This window comes from Stigmatopora argus, chromosome 14, assembly GCF_051989625.1.
Source record: "Stigmatopora argus isolate UIUO_Sarg chromosome 14, RoL_Sarg_1.0, whole genome shotgun sequence".
Classification (NCBI taxonomy): Eukaryota; Metazoa; Chordata; class Actinopteri; order Syngnathiformes; family Syngnathidae; genus Stigmatopora; species Stigmatopora argus.
The window spans coordinates 5,850,893-5,869,017 of record NC_135400.1 but is presented as its reverse complement, the minus strand read 5'-3'; the positions used below and the strand labels follow the sequence as shown (position 1 = coordinate 5,869,017).

General features: G+C 38.6%; 1 protein-coding gene across 1 annotated transcript in view; it reads right to left on the bottom strand.

Moving 5' to 3' along the window:
- Window positions 1-8,628: 8,628 nt before the first annotated feature.
- csf2rb (colony stimulating factor 2 receptor subunit beta) overlaps window positions 8,629-18,125 on the bottom strand; it is an 11,554-nt gene continuing 2,057 nt past the window's right edge. Inside the window, exons 2-15 of the mRNA XM_077619522.1 lie at window positions 16,894-17,076; window positions 16,048-16,165; window positions 15,807-15,982; window positions 15,021-15,172; window positions 14,756-14,900; window positions 12,995-13,127; window positions 12,725-12,879; window positions 11,238-11,371; window positions 10,829-11,012; window positions 10,649-10,745; window positions 9,934-10,000; window positions 9,746-9,825; window positions 9,455-9,605; window positions 8,629-9,254 (exon numbers count right to left, since the gene is read on the bottom strand). Of these exons, the coding sequence (XP_077475648.1) occupies window positions 8,925-9,254; window positions 9,455-9,605; window positions 9,746-9,825; window positions 9,934-10,000; window positions 10,649-10,745; window positions 10,829-11,012; window positions 11,238-11,371; window positions 12,725-12,879; window positions 12,995-13,127; window positions 14,756-14,900; window positions 15,021-15,172; window positions 15,807-15,982; window positions 16,048-16,165; window positions 16,894-16,999 (2,028 nt within the window). The 5' untranslated portion in view covers window positions 17,000-17,076 and the 3' untranslated portion in view covers window positions 8,629-8,924. The remainder of the gene's footprint in view (window positions 9,255-9,454; window positions 9,606-9,745; window positions 9,826-9,933; window positions 10,001-10,648; window positions 10,746-10,828; window positions 11,013-11,237; window positions 11,372-12,724; window positions 12,880-12,994; window positions 13,128-14,755; window positions 14,901-15,020; window positions 15,173-15,806; window positions 15,983-16,047; window positions 16,166-16,893; window positions 17,077-18,125) is intronic.

Genomic DNA, 18,125 nt, shown 5'->3' with positions numbered 1-18,125 from the left:
TTGATTTGTCTCTTTATTGCAACCCATGAAATGAAATAACTCCTTCTCTTACAGTGAGACTTTTCAGCCTTAAATGGAATATTGAGTCCAAATAAAATTCATAGGATGACACCATAAATTTAAGAAACGAAATCTTGATATCTTGGTGAAATATGACACTGATTTTTTTTAATGGACATTATCTGGTCCTATGATGTCCTCCCAAAAATTTTTGACACATTTTCTGAACTGTTTTCTGGTATACCATGGGACTCTTTTTTTCTTCTTCATTTTTTTAACTTCCAAAATGTCTGTTGATTGATTTTAAGCAATCGGAATTATCAGTTAAAGTACACAAATAATCATTTCAAATTCCTATTAATAACTAAACTCCCTGCACAAAAATCCCCAGACAGCTGACATACAAACCAAAATCCAAACTGAATAAAATGTATGGGTAATTTATACCAAGACCAACTAAATATGAAGTCCAGACATTCTAATGACAAATAATTGATATTTCAATAATATACAAGAAAGTGGCCTGGCGGATGAGTGGTTAGCGCATTGGCCTCACAGTTCTGGGTTCGAATCCAGATCAGTCCTCCTGTGTGGAGTTTGCATGTTCTCCCCGGTCCTGCGTGGGCTTTCTCCGGATACTCTGGTTTCCCCCCATAGTCCAAAAACATGCATGCTAGGGGGGTTGGACACTCAAAATATCCCCTAGGTAAGTGTGTGAGTGTGAATGGTTGTCCGTCTCCCCATGCCCTGCGATCAGCTGCGCACCGATTCAGCTGGGATAGGCTCCAGCATCCCCCGCGACCATTGTGAGGATAAACGGTTTAGAAAATGAATGAATGAATATACAATAAAGATCAGCATACAAAACCAAAACAATATAACAAAAAAAAACAATAACACAAATAAAAAGCGTGAAGCTCTATTCAGAAAATAATAGTGGATTTTCAAAATAATTTAGAAAGCAGCGGCAAACTTTATGAAAACCATTTTCAGAACCTTGGTCTCAGTGAATCTTATCTTTTCTAGGTCTTTAAACAAAATAAAATCCCACATGTGTACTCCCTGTGGGCCTACTGTCATTCTCTCACACACATAACACTTCTAAACAGCAGACCATCTCCAAATTCGACATGGAGGTGGGAAGCCAGTGGTCCACTCGCCTGGCACCCCCGCAGACTTTAAACAGGAAAAGAAGTTAGTAGCCTTGTTGGGCGTGAGAAGCATGTTCATGCTCATTTTGAATGCACACAGGGGTCAAACAGCGTGACAATGTGGGTGTCTCTCAATGGAGCTGGGATGGTTCAAAGCTGACTAAGTAACCTTAACAAGGATGATATGCTTTGCTGGGTCTCAACAACACTATTAGCCAAACCAGAGAACAGCCATTGGAAAAATATAATGGGCATCATTGTCTTTTTTTGTAGTACAGTCATGATTTCTTAACTGGAATTCAATTTTTATAACTAGTCAGTGTTGTGTGGGAAAAATCACTCACCTTGTCTGAATTGCAAACATGGCGTGGAGGTCACAGGTGATGGATCTGTGATTGGCTGAGAGGAGCCACCTGTCTGGCCCTAGGCCGGACAGCAGTTTTTTCTTTTTTATTTAAATAAATTGGTGAATATTTGGTGTTTTTACATAAAAAAATGTATTAAAACACAAACAAAGTTTAAAAAAAAAGAGAATACGTAATATTAACTCATTGCCTGCCATTGAGAACAAATGAAATCTAATTAAACTGTAATGGCTGTTGTGGAGTGATCATGTTTCACTGCGATTGGCTGCAGTAAATGTCCAAACTACCATATTTTCTCGCATACACACCGTATTTGTCGCAAAAAAAAGACTGAATTGAGGGTACGGCTTATATGCGCGCAAATTGGTACTCGGACGTTTCGTCGAAAGACGTTTGGTCCCCCGGACGTCTGGTCCGGTCGACCAAACGTCTGGGGGACCAAACGTCTGGGGGACCAAACGTCTTTCGACGAAACGTCCGGTCACGGCGCAAATTAGACTTCACATGCATGAAACTGCAAGAAGACAAAGCGCCATAACGCAAGACAATGCGGCCGATACGGTCATTTAAAAAAAAGTATTTTGCATAAAAACTTAAAAAACTCACTTACTTGTGCCTGCCATTGCCCGCTCAGGGCACCACCGTCTTAGCTAGGGATGACAAACTAGACCGCTACGAGCACACTTCCTGGTTGTACTGCTCATGCGACTTCCTTTTTTAATTTGTCTACATGCACGCAACACCCATTAGAAATGTGCAATCCAGCAGACGATCCTTTGCACCAGCGAGAGCCCCTATCCAGTCTGTTTTCCATGTCTCCCTCCAGCAACACACCTGAATCAAATAATTGGGATCAGTATGAAGCTTCTGGACAGCTTGCTGATAAGTTGATCATTTGATTCAGGTGTGGTAGAGGAGGGAGATATGGAAAACAGACTGGATAGGGGCTCTCGAGGACTGGACTTGACCACCTCTGCTTTAGATTTATACAGTATCTCAGAAATACCACATGTGATGATTTTTTAAAGGTTTTCCCTTCAAAGTAACACATTTGTACTCCCTATTAAAACCATGAATATGGAGGTGAAAATTGTGAATCAGGGGGGCATCTTATACGCGAGAAATTGCAAAATTCAATGATTTTAAGGCAATTTTAAGGGTACGGCTTATAAGCGGAGGCGGCTAATATGTGAGAAAATACGGTAATTTGGCTTGGAAGACTAGCTGCAATCAAACGATGGACACCAATGAGTTAAAGTGCTTCACATATAATGCTCATGTTAACTCATTGCCCGTCATTTACATCAAACCCATTTTTTACTGTTATTGACAGCGTTAGAGGTCAAAATTCATTTTGACTGGAAAGGCTCCTAGCAACCATTCTATCACTGAAATTGACAGTCAATGAGTTAAAAAGGCTATCGCTGAATGAGACTTTAGTTATAATTGCCAGATTGAGCCTGCCACACATTCCCGAATGTACTGTAGGAAACAAAAGGCGATGAAACAGGAGGTTACACAAGCGTCCGTCCATGTGTTAGCACACACTTCCTACACAGTGTTTTTCAATTTTTTTGTTTTCTTTTCCTGTTTTCATCCACAATTGACACAAGGACGTGATGTACACTGCTGCTGATGTATAGGTGATGATGATATATATGATAATTATATATATAATCCACCACCTTTCCAATCAGCATACCACTCACTTGACTGCAGCACCCTCCTCTTGCAAGGAACAAAAGCTGATTAAGAAACTCAGGAATGTTATTACTTTTTTTGGAATGAATTAAGATTGAATGCTTAAAAAAGTCTTCAAATAAGATGTTTGTTTTCCATTCTAAACTGACAAAATGCCAATCCAAAAATAAGCTAAAATGTTTTATTAAATTTTTGCTTATAACCACAAGTGTTGCAGTGGTGACATTTTTTGGTTCCAGATAAGTATTCCTAGAACATTTTCCCCCCTTTTAATAATAAATTATTGCATAGTCCAGACCAGGGCAATCCAGTCCTCGAGGGCCACTGTGGGTGCAGGTTTTTGTTCCAACCGATTCAGCACAGACAGTTTAACTAATTAGATTTCTGAAACAAGCGCCTGACTGCAATCCACTGATTGCACTTCTAACATACCAGATTTGTGGAAAGGTTTCCTCTTATGGGTTGAAAACCTGCACCCACTGCGGAATTAATTGCCCAGGTCTGGCATAGTCACTTGATGTAACATACTAATTGCTGTCATAGATTGGTCAGACACCGAGGTTGTCAGTGATAGGGAGAAATGCCTATTCCATTTCAAGTGGGAAGGATAGCCACCCTCCAAATTCAAATGGATCGAATGTCGACTAGCTATAAACTCATTTGAATTCATGCCAGAAGGATAATTGGATGCAACAGCAATGGGCTTCTATTATTATTTGGGAAGGGTGACAAGCGCACTTTTTTTTTTACAGCAGTATGCATAGCTTTGGCCATCTTGGGTAGTGATTGGAAAACTCTATCCCATAAACTACAAGTACATATTCACACTTCATTTCTGAGTACAGACGCTCCCCTACTTACGAACATTCGACTTACGAACAACGGTTCATACGAACATGTCTGCGAATTGCGTTTAAGTCGAAAAATGTTCGTAAGTCCAATTTTGTATTTCGCGCTTTTGTCAGAGTAGTACTTCTTTCCGCCGCTAATACCGACGCCTGGCGCTGTGAGAGCTCAGCTCACCCAGCATCTACCTTCTTCTTCGTTGCAATGCGGAAGTGCGTGAATGTATCTCCAGTGTGCAAAGAACCTTTTTCATTTGTATCATTAAATATCTCGTGCATCCATTATTGAATATGGTTGGTAAAAAGCGAAATGCTTCTATTGAGGGAGTTGCAAGGAAGAGGCAAGCCATTTCATTTGAAACGAGTGGCAATAATAACGAAGCTTGATGCGCGTGAGAGTGGTGAGTGTTGCACGGGCATACAACTTGAATCGTTCGACTGTCAGTACCATTTATAAACAGAAAGATCGAGCAGCAGGACCCAAATATTGAACGTTGCACAAAGTTTGCAAATCAATTGAATGATGCCATACAGTGCTACCATTTATGATGGAAAAAAGAAGAAAACTGTGCAATCGTCATTAGATCGCTTCTTTCGGCCAGTTTCTAATACATAAATCTCTCTCTCTCTCTCTATACAGTACTGTACATATTCTCTCCATTTTATTAAATGTTTTTTTCAGTACAAACCAATGCGTGTTACTTATACAAGCCTTAAACATACAAATGCACTTATATAAACCTTCAATATACTTATATAGGCCTTAAACATAAATTATAATACAAAATATAGCACTGAATCAACTTACAAACAAATTCAACTTATGAACAATCGCTCGGAACCTAACTCGTTCGTAAGTAGGGGACCGTCTGTACTCCCTGATACTAATGATGTACTTTTAGTGCCGTATAGGTATCAGTGCAACACTAATAAGCATATATTTAAAAAAAGGAAAATGATTTTCAAAAATCTGCCAATAAGACAAAGTAGGTCGCTAATTTAATCAACTGACTTTGCTGCGGTCAGCATGTGATCGATTCTCACTCAATGGGGATGATCGTGAGTGTGAATGTTTATTTTTCTCTTTGTTTACCCACAATTACAATTGACTGGTTTAGGGCGTAGTTATCCTTTTTCACTCAGTCATCTAGGATAGGCTCCAACACCCCACGACCTTGATAAGGGCTGTTGAAAAAGAATGCATGAGACTAAGTGAAAAAAAAAGTCACAAAATAAGCCATTTTGTCTGACTAAAATTCTACTTTTTAGTGATGTTATCCTATTTTATAATTTTTTATCATATTTGTTAATATGTAAATGTTGTTAAATTACCAAAAATAGCAACTTTCGATTAGCTGTCCACAGCAGTGATCACTGTCCCTGAATGGGTTAAATATGTTTCCAATGTGGGGAGCACCCAAAGTAAAGCAGCAAAAGCAAAAGAAATTCCTCAAAAGATTTAAATCTCATAACTGTGAGGTAGATGTGCATTTAAAAAAAAAATATACATGCTATTTGCATAAACCATTAGCCACAAATCACACTCACATTAAAAATGTTTTACTTTTGTTATGGCTAGTTTTGCTATGTTTATTTTAGAAAAAGAAACAACACTGGAGTTCAGTGCACAATTTGATGGTATAAACTTGACTTCTGTACTAAAAACAAATGGAGCAGTTTTTTTTATAATGTCTGGCAGTAGGTGTTTATGTTTGGTGTGTTGTTTGGGAGTGTGAAATGAAGTGCAGCACAAATCAGCTAAGTCATTAAATCATGTGGACACCCAATTATAACAAGTGACACCATATGAATATTAATATATTTCTACCATTTTCCTGTTTGGAGGAGTTTAACAATGAAGAACTCAAATTTTGACACTCAAAACATGTAAATTCATTGTAGTGATTATAGTGGACAGCGTGACCTGTATAGGAATATTTCATGAATTAAATAAATGGGTTTGTTTTCCATCCCTCACTTTTTCCCCAAAGAAATTAAGTAAGAAAGTAATTCAGATCTGTGCTATCATTTTTTTTGTTATAACTACGTATAGATTTTATTACACATAGTACTTGACTATTATACAAGCACATATGTAAGTGGATCAAACCTCTCGTCCTGTCAATGGCTGCCAATGAGTTAAGGTACTATACATGTAATGCTCACTGTTATGCCAAACCACCCCAATGTTTTTTTGTTACAGTGAAATCTTTCCTATGTTATTTATTGAAAACTCACCTATTTGCTGCAGGCGTTCTCTCAATCAGGATTTCACAACTAAAATTAACGATTATATTCCCTTATGTTTAATGTGTGTTAGTGAGTAAACAAATCACACTGTGTACTATTTAACTATTTAGACAAATGCTCTCTCATTGAAATACTCCAAAGACATACAGTGGTACCTCGACATACGATCTTAATCCGTTCCGGGACTGAGATCGTATGTCGAGCTTTTCGTAACTCAAGTGGACGTTTCCCGTTGAAATGAACTAAAAACTAATTAATTCGTTTCAACCCTCTGAAAAAACACCAAAAACAGGATATTGGATTGGAAAAAAATGTTTTATTTCTTCTAATTCGCCATCTATTAACAAAGTAACACATAACTAGTGGTTTAATAGTAATAAAATGTGTTTAATAGAAGTCAAATTAGATGCATTTCGCGGAGGGTAGAGACAGCGATATCGGCCTATCGGTGTTGGGTGCACGAGTATACTGCATTACCCAGAAAGCCCTCTTTAGCCCGCGCATGCGCGTTGTGCGTTTCCTGGTCGAAACTCGTCTGAATAAATCGTTCAGTGCTCGTAGATATCTGTTATACACGAAAGAGATGCGGCAAAAAAGACAGTGCGCTACAATGATAAACAGCCTCTCATGTCATGGCCACCTTTCTTGGTCGCATCTCGAAATTTTGATCGTATCGCGGGCGAATTATTCGATCGAAATTTTCGTCGTACCACGAGCTGATCGTAGGTCGAGGTATCACTGTACATTTGTGGAGGAGAAACCTGAACCCGGTCACAGGTTTAATGTTTCCACACCATTGTGACCGTTGCTGTTTAACAGAACTTGTGATATCATCACATTGTCGAGACATATTTGATGTATTCAGTGCCTGCCAAGCTTGCACATTTACAACAAGTCACAAAAACACTCAAGTCTGTGGAAACATGCATATGACCACATAGCAAATTTGTCTGTATATATATGAACTGATGAACTTTAGGCTGTCACTATTTTAGCCTTTTGTAGAATAATGATAACAACAACATAAATAGTATAGCATGCAAACGCATCGTCTACATGTTGATGTGATTAGAATGTGAGGGTTTTGTTTGTAATCAATTATGTTTTGCCTGCTCGGAAATTAAAAATAAGTACTAAGCTGTTCTAAATTGGTGCCAGTTGCACAGGCTGTATCAAAAACCCACTTAAACCAAACATATAAACATTTAAGAGGAGAAGCTTTTATAAGCAATTACACAGACTTGTGGCTGTTCTTAAATTATTATTATTATTTTTTGGCAGTAGTGAGATAATTGTCTTGAGACTGGTGGTGGACTACTTTACATAAAAAAAAAGGTTTTCCGAGCTCAGCTAATTACTGCCATCCTCTGGTCAGATGAATATTGTTTTTTGGTTTGAACTAGGAATCAAGCATGAAAAGTCACTTGAACATTAATTCCATATCAGTGTGTACTTTTTGCTGTTTTTAATGATCCAGCAAGAGAGCAATTTTGGATTGGATTGGACGTCTAGTGCTGTCAAAGGGACTGAAACATCTCATCTCATTTTCTGAACTGCTTTATCCTCACTAGGGTGGTGGAGGGTGCTGGAGCCTATCCCAGCTGACTTTGGGCCAGAGGTGGGGGACATGCTGAATTGGTGGCCAGCCAATCGCAGGGTACAAGGAGACAAACAACCATTCACATTCACACTCATACCTAGGGGCGATTTAGAATGTCCAATCAGCCAGCCTACCATGCATGTCTTTGGAATGTGGGAGGAATTCAGAGTACCTGGAGAAAACCCACGCAGGTCTGGGGAGAACATGCAAACTCCACACAGGTGGACCGGCCTGGATTTGACCCCAGGTCTCCCACTGTGAGGCCGACGCGCTAACCACTCATCCGCCGGTCCACGCCGGACTGAAACATGGACATTTAAAATCAGTATAAAAATCTAAAATCTAAAAATTACTCATTCAATATTCTATGAAATGAAGAATCATCTATTAAGTGTTGATTGGTGTCAAAAGCAGAATTTATGTTTGTATTCATTCATTCATTTTTTCATTCATCTTCCGCACTGCACATCCAACCCAGATTGCCTGCATTAAAGTCAGGTGGACGAACCACTGCACCATAGATCAGCTCATTTTTTAATTCATTTTTATTTAACATATGTAGTTTTTCATCAAAATTGCATTCCTTTATACATGCATTTATAATAAAAAAAGTACACAAAAGGATAATGACAATAATAAAAAAATATAATAATCATTGCTAATATTCAGCTTTTTTATGACCCAAAATAGTCACTTGCAATGCATAGGGATAAAATTCTTAATCGTCCAGAAAAATAAATAAATAAAAATAAAAATAAAATGACCAAAATTAGTCACTTGCTCTATAAAGGTGTAAAGTTTCAACTTTTAAAGGGGGAAAGATAGAGTACTTCACTTGTACTCCTGGGTATTTTGCTCTATTACTAGTAATGAGTGGAAAAAAATGCCTTTCTACTGCTAGAGGACAATTTTAGAGGGCTAATGGTTCATGACACATGCCTACCTTGGGCTTATAGTTACACCACAAGTTGGAAAATGAGCTGAGTGTAACAATAATCTCGCATAACTGCTCTTAACATTGAGGAGGCAGGAAGCAGTACCCTGAAGGCTTTGTAGTGGGCCAGGAATTATCTGAGCCGTATGCTGGAGGTGGGTCATTGCTGTCAGGCATTTTATCAGACCACGCCGCGTTATTTCCACACTGATGATTCCGTTCACGCTTTTGCGTATTCGCTTTGGCGTCCCACTGGGACACCAGATCCGATGTGGAAGCGGAGACCTTGACCCGGGGAAGGCACACGTACCCTGTTCCAGTTGTGGTCAAGACCGCCGAGGAAGGAGCATCTGATGGGGTTACTTCACTGTCCTTTGTGTCTTCATGTACGGACTTGGTGTCTAATGACTGACATGTAAGTAGACACATAAATAAAGTGAGTAAATCATGTCATACATCAATCACACTATAATGCTTTTTATGTGCATTGATGTTATCTCAGCAAATGTCGTAAAATGTGTCTGTCACATTTTATGTTCGACGTCATGGGTTTTATTTTGATCTATGCGCTTGCATAACAGATCAAGGCATGTGAGGGAGCAGCTGACCTGACAGAGGATATATCGGCCGCTGAAGTGCACGGGAAGGTGACAGCCATTAACCTTCTCTGCAGGGAGGGGCAGGCTATTACTTTTGTAGTCCTGTCGGTCCTGCTCCAAATCTTTATTTTCAGCACCCTCCGTTGGCCACGGTGAAGAGCTTAGGGAGATGTTGGGAGTTGGAAGACTTTCTTTTTTTTTGTCATCTCAGTAATGAATATTCATGCAATATGGCAAGTGTTAGACAACATAGCAGCAGTGTTATAAATGGTAAAACTGGTCAGGCAGTGTAGAATATACCATGTAGACAGACTGTGCAGTTGAAGCACTTTGCAGATGCAGGTGTTTTCATTTTCCATCAGGGTCTGGCTGGTGGAAGACTGAATGAGAGAAAATGTTTTTCCTTCATCATAAAATACAGATAAAAGGCAAACAACTAAATTTGTTACAGTCAAAGAGGGAGATGTTATGTTGTTTTATATTCTCACCTTGATGTTTGATAAGATTTTGCTTTTTCCAGGAGAAGGGACAGTTTCAACCCAGAGAATCACTTTCCTAATTGCGGATTATTGAAATAAAAAATACAAACATAAAAGTAATTACGTATATTTCTCTACAGGACACTCATTGAACTCGGTACCCGGACGTTTGGTCGACGGACGTTTGGTCGACGGACGTTTGGTCGACGGACGTTTGGTCGACGGACGTTTGGTCGACGGACGTTTGGTCGACGGACGTTTGGTCGACGGACGTTTGGTCGACGGACGTTTGGTCGACGGACGTTTGGTCGACGGACGTTTTGGTCGACGGACGCTTGATCCCCGGACGTTTGGTCGACCGACAGTTTGTCGAACGGACGTTTGGTCGAAGGGACGTTTGGTCGACGGACGTTTGGTCGACGGACGTTTGGTCGACGGATAGTTCGCCGAACGGATGTTTCGTCGACCAAACGTCCGTCGACGAAACGTCCGTCGACGAAACGTCCGTCGACGAAACGTCCGTCGACAAAACGCCCGGTCACGATTGAACTCATTGCCAATAATTGTGCTTGACTTGCGATCCTTTTTGATTTGATTAAATTAACCAATAATAGTGACTGGCCCTATAATGAGTTAAACATCAAAACAAAGCACCTTAAGTGTTGTATTCATAAAACAGTACAACAGGACAATGTGTTTGAATAAAACTAAGGGTGCAAATTACCTTTTACAAACTGAAATGGTCCGGTAAAGTATCACAAAGCCTACAAGAGCAATCACACTGATGCAGGAATACACAATTGGGGTGATATACCACCTGGCTGTCATGGAAATGAAACAAAATCATGAATTAAAACTTGTGATACAAAGGAAACGCATGTTAACACACCTAATGGTACAGTACCAGCATTTGATGTCCAGTCTACTGGCTCGGTCCATTCTGAGGGGCTTCCTTCGTAGAGTGAACCCTCTCCTGGGATGACAACAGATCTGACTTGTACCTGGTATTGCTGCAGTGGGCTGAGTGATGAACTTGGGATGTACATGAAAGTGGAGCCCTCTGAAACATTCAGCAGGAGGAAGGATTCCTGCAAACCAGACCACACATAAAAATGAATCATTGCAAATTAAATTGAAGAAAATTTGAGTCCCAGTCTCAGGTAAAAGCTTGCACTTATAAAAACATTCAAAAAGTTAATAAGAAGAATAAAAAGAATAAAAATAGATGGAAAGTGTAAAACACCTTTATGAGAGTGAGCTTTCCCAGTGGTTTGAACTAATGAACATTCTTGTCATGCTTTATTGTTTATTACCTTCTCTTCCATCCTGTAATAGCGCGCTTGATAATATACTCTGATTTTTGAGGTGGTGCTGGGTTTGGCCCATTCCACAGCCCAGTAGTTTCCTCTCTCACTCACTGTCAGCTGATGTGGTGGCCTGGGACGAACTACAAATGACAATGGTACATTGAATATAATATGTTAATAGACATGAATCACTCAGATATTATAGGCCTCGGCTACAATCTTACATATTTACATATATATGTTCATTTATATGAATATGTTCATGAATATGTGCTGTCCGTTATTAAGTAAATCAAACTCAAACTCAAACACAATAGACTCAAGTCTAAACTGAGAGTTGCAACGATTATGTAATCAATTTTGGCGAGTACTAACAAATAACAACATAGGATATGACTTTTTTTCAGATCTAGTTTTTAGCTTCCCTACCCAAAATGGCCGCTAATTACTAAACAAAAAATCTTCGCATGATGATGTTAGACGTCCAATTGTGTGGCATCCTTCTGCTGTGAGTTTAAATGAGTTTATCATGGGTAGACACATAGTAGACGGCAGTAGTTAGTTAGCACGTCGGGCAGACAGTTCTGGGGTCCTCACTGTGTGGAGTTTGCATGCTATGGTCGGGCTTGCGTGGGTTCTCTCCGGGTAGTCCGGTTTCCTCCCACATTTCAAAAACATGCAGGGTAGGCTGGTTGACCACTCTAAATTGCCCCTAGGTATGAGTGTGTTCGTGAATGGTTGTGCGTCTCATTTTCCGTCCCGCTTATCCTAACAAGGGTCATGGGGCATGCTGGACCCTATCCCAGCAACCAATGGGCACCAGGTGCGGGACACCCTGGAATGTTGGCCATCGAGACAGACAGCCAGTAATGCTCACACTCATACCTTGAGGAAATTCAACCAGCATGTTTTTGGGATCGTGAAAAAACACGTAAGCCAGGGTACAAGATGCAAACTCCACAAGGGATGGTCCGACCTGGGATTAAATCCTCGATCCCAGAACTCTGAGACGACGCACTAACATCCATACTGTGCAGCCTCGCAAAGATTGCAGGGTTTTCTGGAGCCTATCCTGGCTGACTTCGGGCGAAAGACAGGTCGCCAGTAAGCCAGAGTGCACACAGAGAGACATACTACATGCATTCACAACCATGCCGCCACCGAGTGGGAATCGATCCCGAAGTCAGGCGAGTGAACCATTAAACCATCAGGTCAGGCCAGTATATACATATGAATTTATAGTATTTATATATTTTCTAGGAAAATAAATGTAAAAATATGTCATATTCGAATCTAACAGTATGCAAGGGTTAAAAAAACACATACGAAACATGCCCATCATTGCTAAATGACCTTCAATTCACTCAGAAGCATTCTGCAGTTATGTAATTCAACACTAGGTAGAGACGCTCATTCATTTCCCCATTTTGAGCATGATCCATAACAGGTTTATTTTTTTAATCTTTTAATGGCATAGCTTGTCAATCACTCACTGTGCTCATGGGCCCTGAACGTCTTAGCCTTGCGAGCCGGTTTAAGAAGCAGCAGCAAATGTGCAGGCTTGGTGACAGTCAGCAAGCATCCGTATTGCATCAGCAGCCTATTCGGGTCAAAGGTGACTGTTGGGTTGGTACAGCAGTGCTCAGACCTGCCGGCGAGAATTAGAAGAGGCGGAGATTCAGCATATGGGGGTCGATTTCAACTCATAAACTCATATTATGACTCATAACACACATATACACATGCGCACACTTTTGACTCACGGTGCACTATAGTTATGTTGGCAGACCAGCTGGTAGGTAATTATGTGATCCAGCTCACTGCTTACCTCCCAGCTACACATCACCTTATTTTCGCCGTCCAGCACACAATCCAAGCTGGGAGGCTGTCCACTGACTGCGGTATGAAAGAAAGAAAGAAAGAACATGAGTGAGTTCAATTGACTTTGAAGTCATTATTTTACTCAGACTTACTGACATGATGCTTTTACAGCTTCAGTTATTGCCTGTGATTTGCAGGTCAAACATTTTAAGAACATTTTAGAATAGCAAAGCAGCGCACTACACATTTAAGTTGGCACATTTCGACTGAGAGACTGAATGGATAGACACAACTAATTTTTTTTCATTTATCTTCTGTAACGTGTATCCTCCCAAGAGTCGTGTAGGTTGCTGCAGTCTCTCCCACCGAACATTGGACGAAAGGCTAACTACATCCAAGAATAGTCGCCAGTCAGCCGTAGGCACACAGAAACACAAATACCATTCATGCGCAATCATACGACCACCAAGCGGGAATTGATCCCACCCTTGCCCGCATTGAACTTAGGCGAGTGAATCCCTACACTATCAGATGGCTACACAACTATAATTACAAGAAATTTTGGACTACGAGTTCTTTTTTTACACGTATATTGCTGTAGAAAAGAAACTGTTAATATATATACTGTTTATATCATTATGTTATATATTTTCTCGCATGTTGACCTCCTCCGCGTATAAGTGTACCCTTAAAATTGCTTTAAAATCTTTGAATTTTACGATTTCAATCGTATGAGATGTCCCCCTGATTCACAATTTTCACCACCATATTCAAGGTTTTAATAGGGAGTACAAATGTATTACTTTGAAGGGAAAATCTGAAGAAAAATCATCGCACATGGTATTTCTGAGATACTGTATGAATCGAAAGGATTGTCTGCTGGATTGCCAATTCCGAAAGGGTGTTGCCTGCTGGGTTGCCAATTCCGAAAGGGTGTTGCCTGCACGTGGACTAAGTCAAAAAGAAAGTCACATGAGCAGTACAAACAGGAATTGTATCCGAGTCTCTGGATGCAATCATAGCATGAGATACACATTACGCTGGCATCAAGGGTGATATTTTTATGATCGACCGCAAGACCTTCGATCAGCCTTAACAACTATTGGGATCTGCTGACATGTATCAAGGCTACTTGCATCTAGCCAGTCAAAGCACGAGCGTGCAATGGCAGGCACAAGTAAGGGAGTTTTTTCACATTTTATGCAAGGTACAATTTATTTATTTTCTTGAATTTCACATTTTGTTTAGGGTTTTATCTCTTTATCTTTTCTCTATTTTTAAATAAATGACCGTATCGGCCGCATTGTCTTTTCTTATGCCGTTTTGTCTTTGTCACCTTGCTGTTTTGTGCATGTCAAGTCTAAATTGTGCGCATATAAGGCATACCCTTGATTCAGTCATCATTCTTTTGAGTTACAAATACAACAAATATGCGAGAAAATACGGTATATATGAATAAATATTAAAGGAATTGAATTGTATTTTTCATTCATAAAAATAACAAGACAAATTGTATTGAAAATGCCCCTTCTGCTGTGAATTTAAATGAGTTCATCAATAGTAGACACCTGCTCTATTTGAAGCGGGAAGGTGGCAGCGAACTTTCATAACGGGGAATCGGTACATTATCTTCATTGGCCGATATCTTAAAACTAGGTGTCGGAATCAGTAACACATCCTATTTTGTCGTTTCTCGAACTCACTTTCTTTAGTCCTCCACGTCACCGCAGGGCTCCAGTCACTCCAATGGCCCACACCGGCCCAGACCCTTACCCTGGCCTCGTACCTTTGACCAGGAAAAAGGTGATTTGTCTCTAGTTTGACGTCTGTGCTTGTCAAATTCCTAATCTGCAGACACATGCAGACACAGAAACAAATTGGACATTGACAGCTGATCATTACACTTCATCGAAGAGCGCAAGTGCGTATGTGTTCAGTAATACAGCAAATAGATTGACAGATGCTTACAGTCCACGTGTCCTGTTTTTCTGCCTTATAACAAAGTTGGTACAAGAGGTTTTGGTTCAGGGAAGAAGTGGGGTAAGGACTGGACCATTTGATCCCCAAATGTTCATCACCAATGTCATATTGTGAAAGATCCATTGGTGTGCGTGCTCTCACTGTGCAACAAAAAACACAATTTACTCCCCTAAGATTGAATTTATATTTACCTCATTGGCTGCCATTGAAGGAGACAAATGATATTTGACTGGGAATATTGGCAATGATTATTCTTTGTCAATGGTGGTAAATGACTGAACAAATATACATCAAAAAAAATTTGATGTGTATAAATAAACAAATGAATGAATAAATAGAAATCAATTTGTACAATACACTTAAAAATTGGAGAATTAAACTTACAAAAATCATGAAAAAATACAAAATAGAGTTAGATTTATTTAGAAGAAAAATAAAATAAATTGAAAAATTATTATTTTCCTACTGACTTTCTATATTTACTTTTATAAATGTATGTTTTCGGACTTGGTCTTTTCACTTTCTTTCTTTTGCCATATTTTTCAATCTAATTTTCTATATTTTCTGTTCACATATTCATTCATTCATTCTTCACATATATTCGTTGAATATTCTGGCATCAAGAGGGTTGATACACACAACCCACACCACCACCGAGAGGGAATCGATCCCACACTTGCCCGCACTGAAGTCATTATCGGGTGGCCATCAAGAGGTGTACACCACAATTCTGAATTTTATATTGGTATTTATGAAAAGGTAAGATAACGTTACCGTAATGAGAAAGCTCCAAAGGTTTGTGTGGGGCAGATGAGCAAAATTTGTCTTCCTTAACAAAGTAGACCGTGTGTTCCACCCCAATGGAAAAAGAAGGTGTTTCATATCTACACTGGGCAGTCCTGTACCCGTCCGCTTGTAGGATTTCTGTACCAAAGGGCTCACATCTCTCCCTGCAAAGACACACGAGTTTTAAGGGACACTCTTCCTGCTTTTTCCTTCTCTCTCATGTCCTCACCTGCTTCTTTCCGTGTGGAACCACAGCTGCAGAGGCGCACGTATGTGAGGCCCTTCCCTCCACTTGCAATAGACGTACGACTCGTAGTCATTATGACATTGTAATGACTCCATTAACGCTGCATGAGAGACAGACAGTGTTTATTAAATAAAGTGGAACTCATTCATTGAAGTATCAAGATATATATTAACTCACAAAGGGACAATGAGCTAATGGACAGTTGAAATAACTGTTAATTTAAATGGGAGTTAAGTGTTACCTCACCCAGACTAAATGAATATGTTTATGAATTTATTTTGAATTAAAATAAAAAAATAAAAATGTATGTAAAATTCTATATTCGATTAAATATCTTATATAACATTACAGCAATAAAAAAAAATAAAAAAATAAAAATAAATTAAAAATTAAAATAATAATATAAATAAAAAAATAAAAATAAATAAAAAAATAAAATAAATAAATAAATAAAATAACAATAAATAAATAAACACAATGAAAATAAATAAATATAAATAAATAAATAACATAAAATAAAAAAATAAAATAAATAAATAAAAATAAATGAATAAATATATAAAAATAAATAAATAATATAAAAATAAACAAATAAATAAAATAAAAATAAATAAATAATATAAAAATAAATAAATAAAATAAAAATAAATAAATAAAATAAAAATAAATAAATAAATAAACAAATAAATATGCTAACGCTAGGTTTCTGCTGTGAGAGAGAAGAGAGAATTTGTCTGCTCGTATTACTGATTTCAATATCATGCCTAGGAATAAAGAAAAACTCACTTCAAACCTCATTTAGTGCTTAACTTTGCAATTGAGATTTACCATCATGTGATCTGAAGGCATCATGAAAGGTGCATCCATCTGGATTAGAGAGGAAAGCCAGAGGGGGGAACATCAACCAAAGCAGCACCCACAGAAGAGGCATCATTCTTGGGTAAAGGTTACTACTTTTCTTGTCCTTGAGATAGCCTCAGTAAAACGTGTGGTCCGACATCATGAAGAGGCCTGCTTATCAGGGGAGAAGCACGAAGAAATAAACAGTCAATTTACGAGAAATCATGAAAAAAATTCTGTCACAACAGATTATCGCTTTTTTCAACCGCCACACCCGCTTGCCAATTCTCTATCACATGTTGAGTCCTGATAAACAAAATGATTCCTTTGGGATTGCAGCAACATCAAAACACTAGGAGATCCAATTTCTGGAGAAAATGTGTAGGGATGCTTTGCTTTGTCTCTCATGGGTCACTTGCTAGTCATTTTGGGGTCTTTTTGGACTTCTTCATTAACTCATTGGCTGCCATTTGCACCCTTTGCTTCTGGGGCATTATTTTTTCCTATTGAAAATGAATGGGCTCATCGGAAATAAACAGACATTTTTGTACAATTATGGTTGAATTGTACATTTCGTCAAAAACGACTTTTTTTGTAGTTTCATTTACAGAATCTTTAGGAATAAAATTATACGAATTACAAAAGAAGATAATAAAATGTAGGATAAGATACATTTTAATATTTTAAATTCCATTAAAAATGAATGGTTAGAATCAGTCAAAATGAATGTGTGAAAGGAAAGACTCAAACACATACCAGTAATAAACAAAAATAAGAATATTAAATATGACACAATAAATATATTACAATGGGAAAGGTTGACTGACTGTGTAATCCAGTTTAAAATGATAAAAATTAAAATTAAATTAAAATAACCCAGTACACTTCCTATTACAGTTTTTCTCAATGCTAAAACACATTTTACAAACATCTCCATTTTACCCACACTTTTCTAAAGCTAAATTAACACAACTACACCTTCTCACTTCTAAACTCAAATTTTCACACAAAAAGAGCAGCTCTGCAAAAAAAGTAAACATTACATGAATGAGAGCAAGTGCAATGAAAGGTTATGTGTGGAATGAGTGCAAAATGTACTAACCTTTAGACCTCAGCAATGGATTGCTCATCTCATTTTAAAAATTTGGTTTTCCGTATATTATCTCAGCATTGGCTTTTGTTTCCTACTTAAGTCCATTAGGCTAGCATCAGGTACTTTT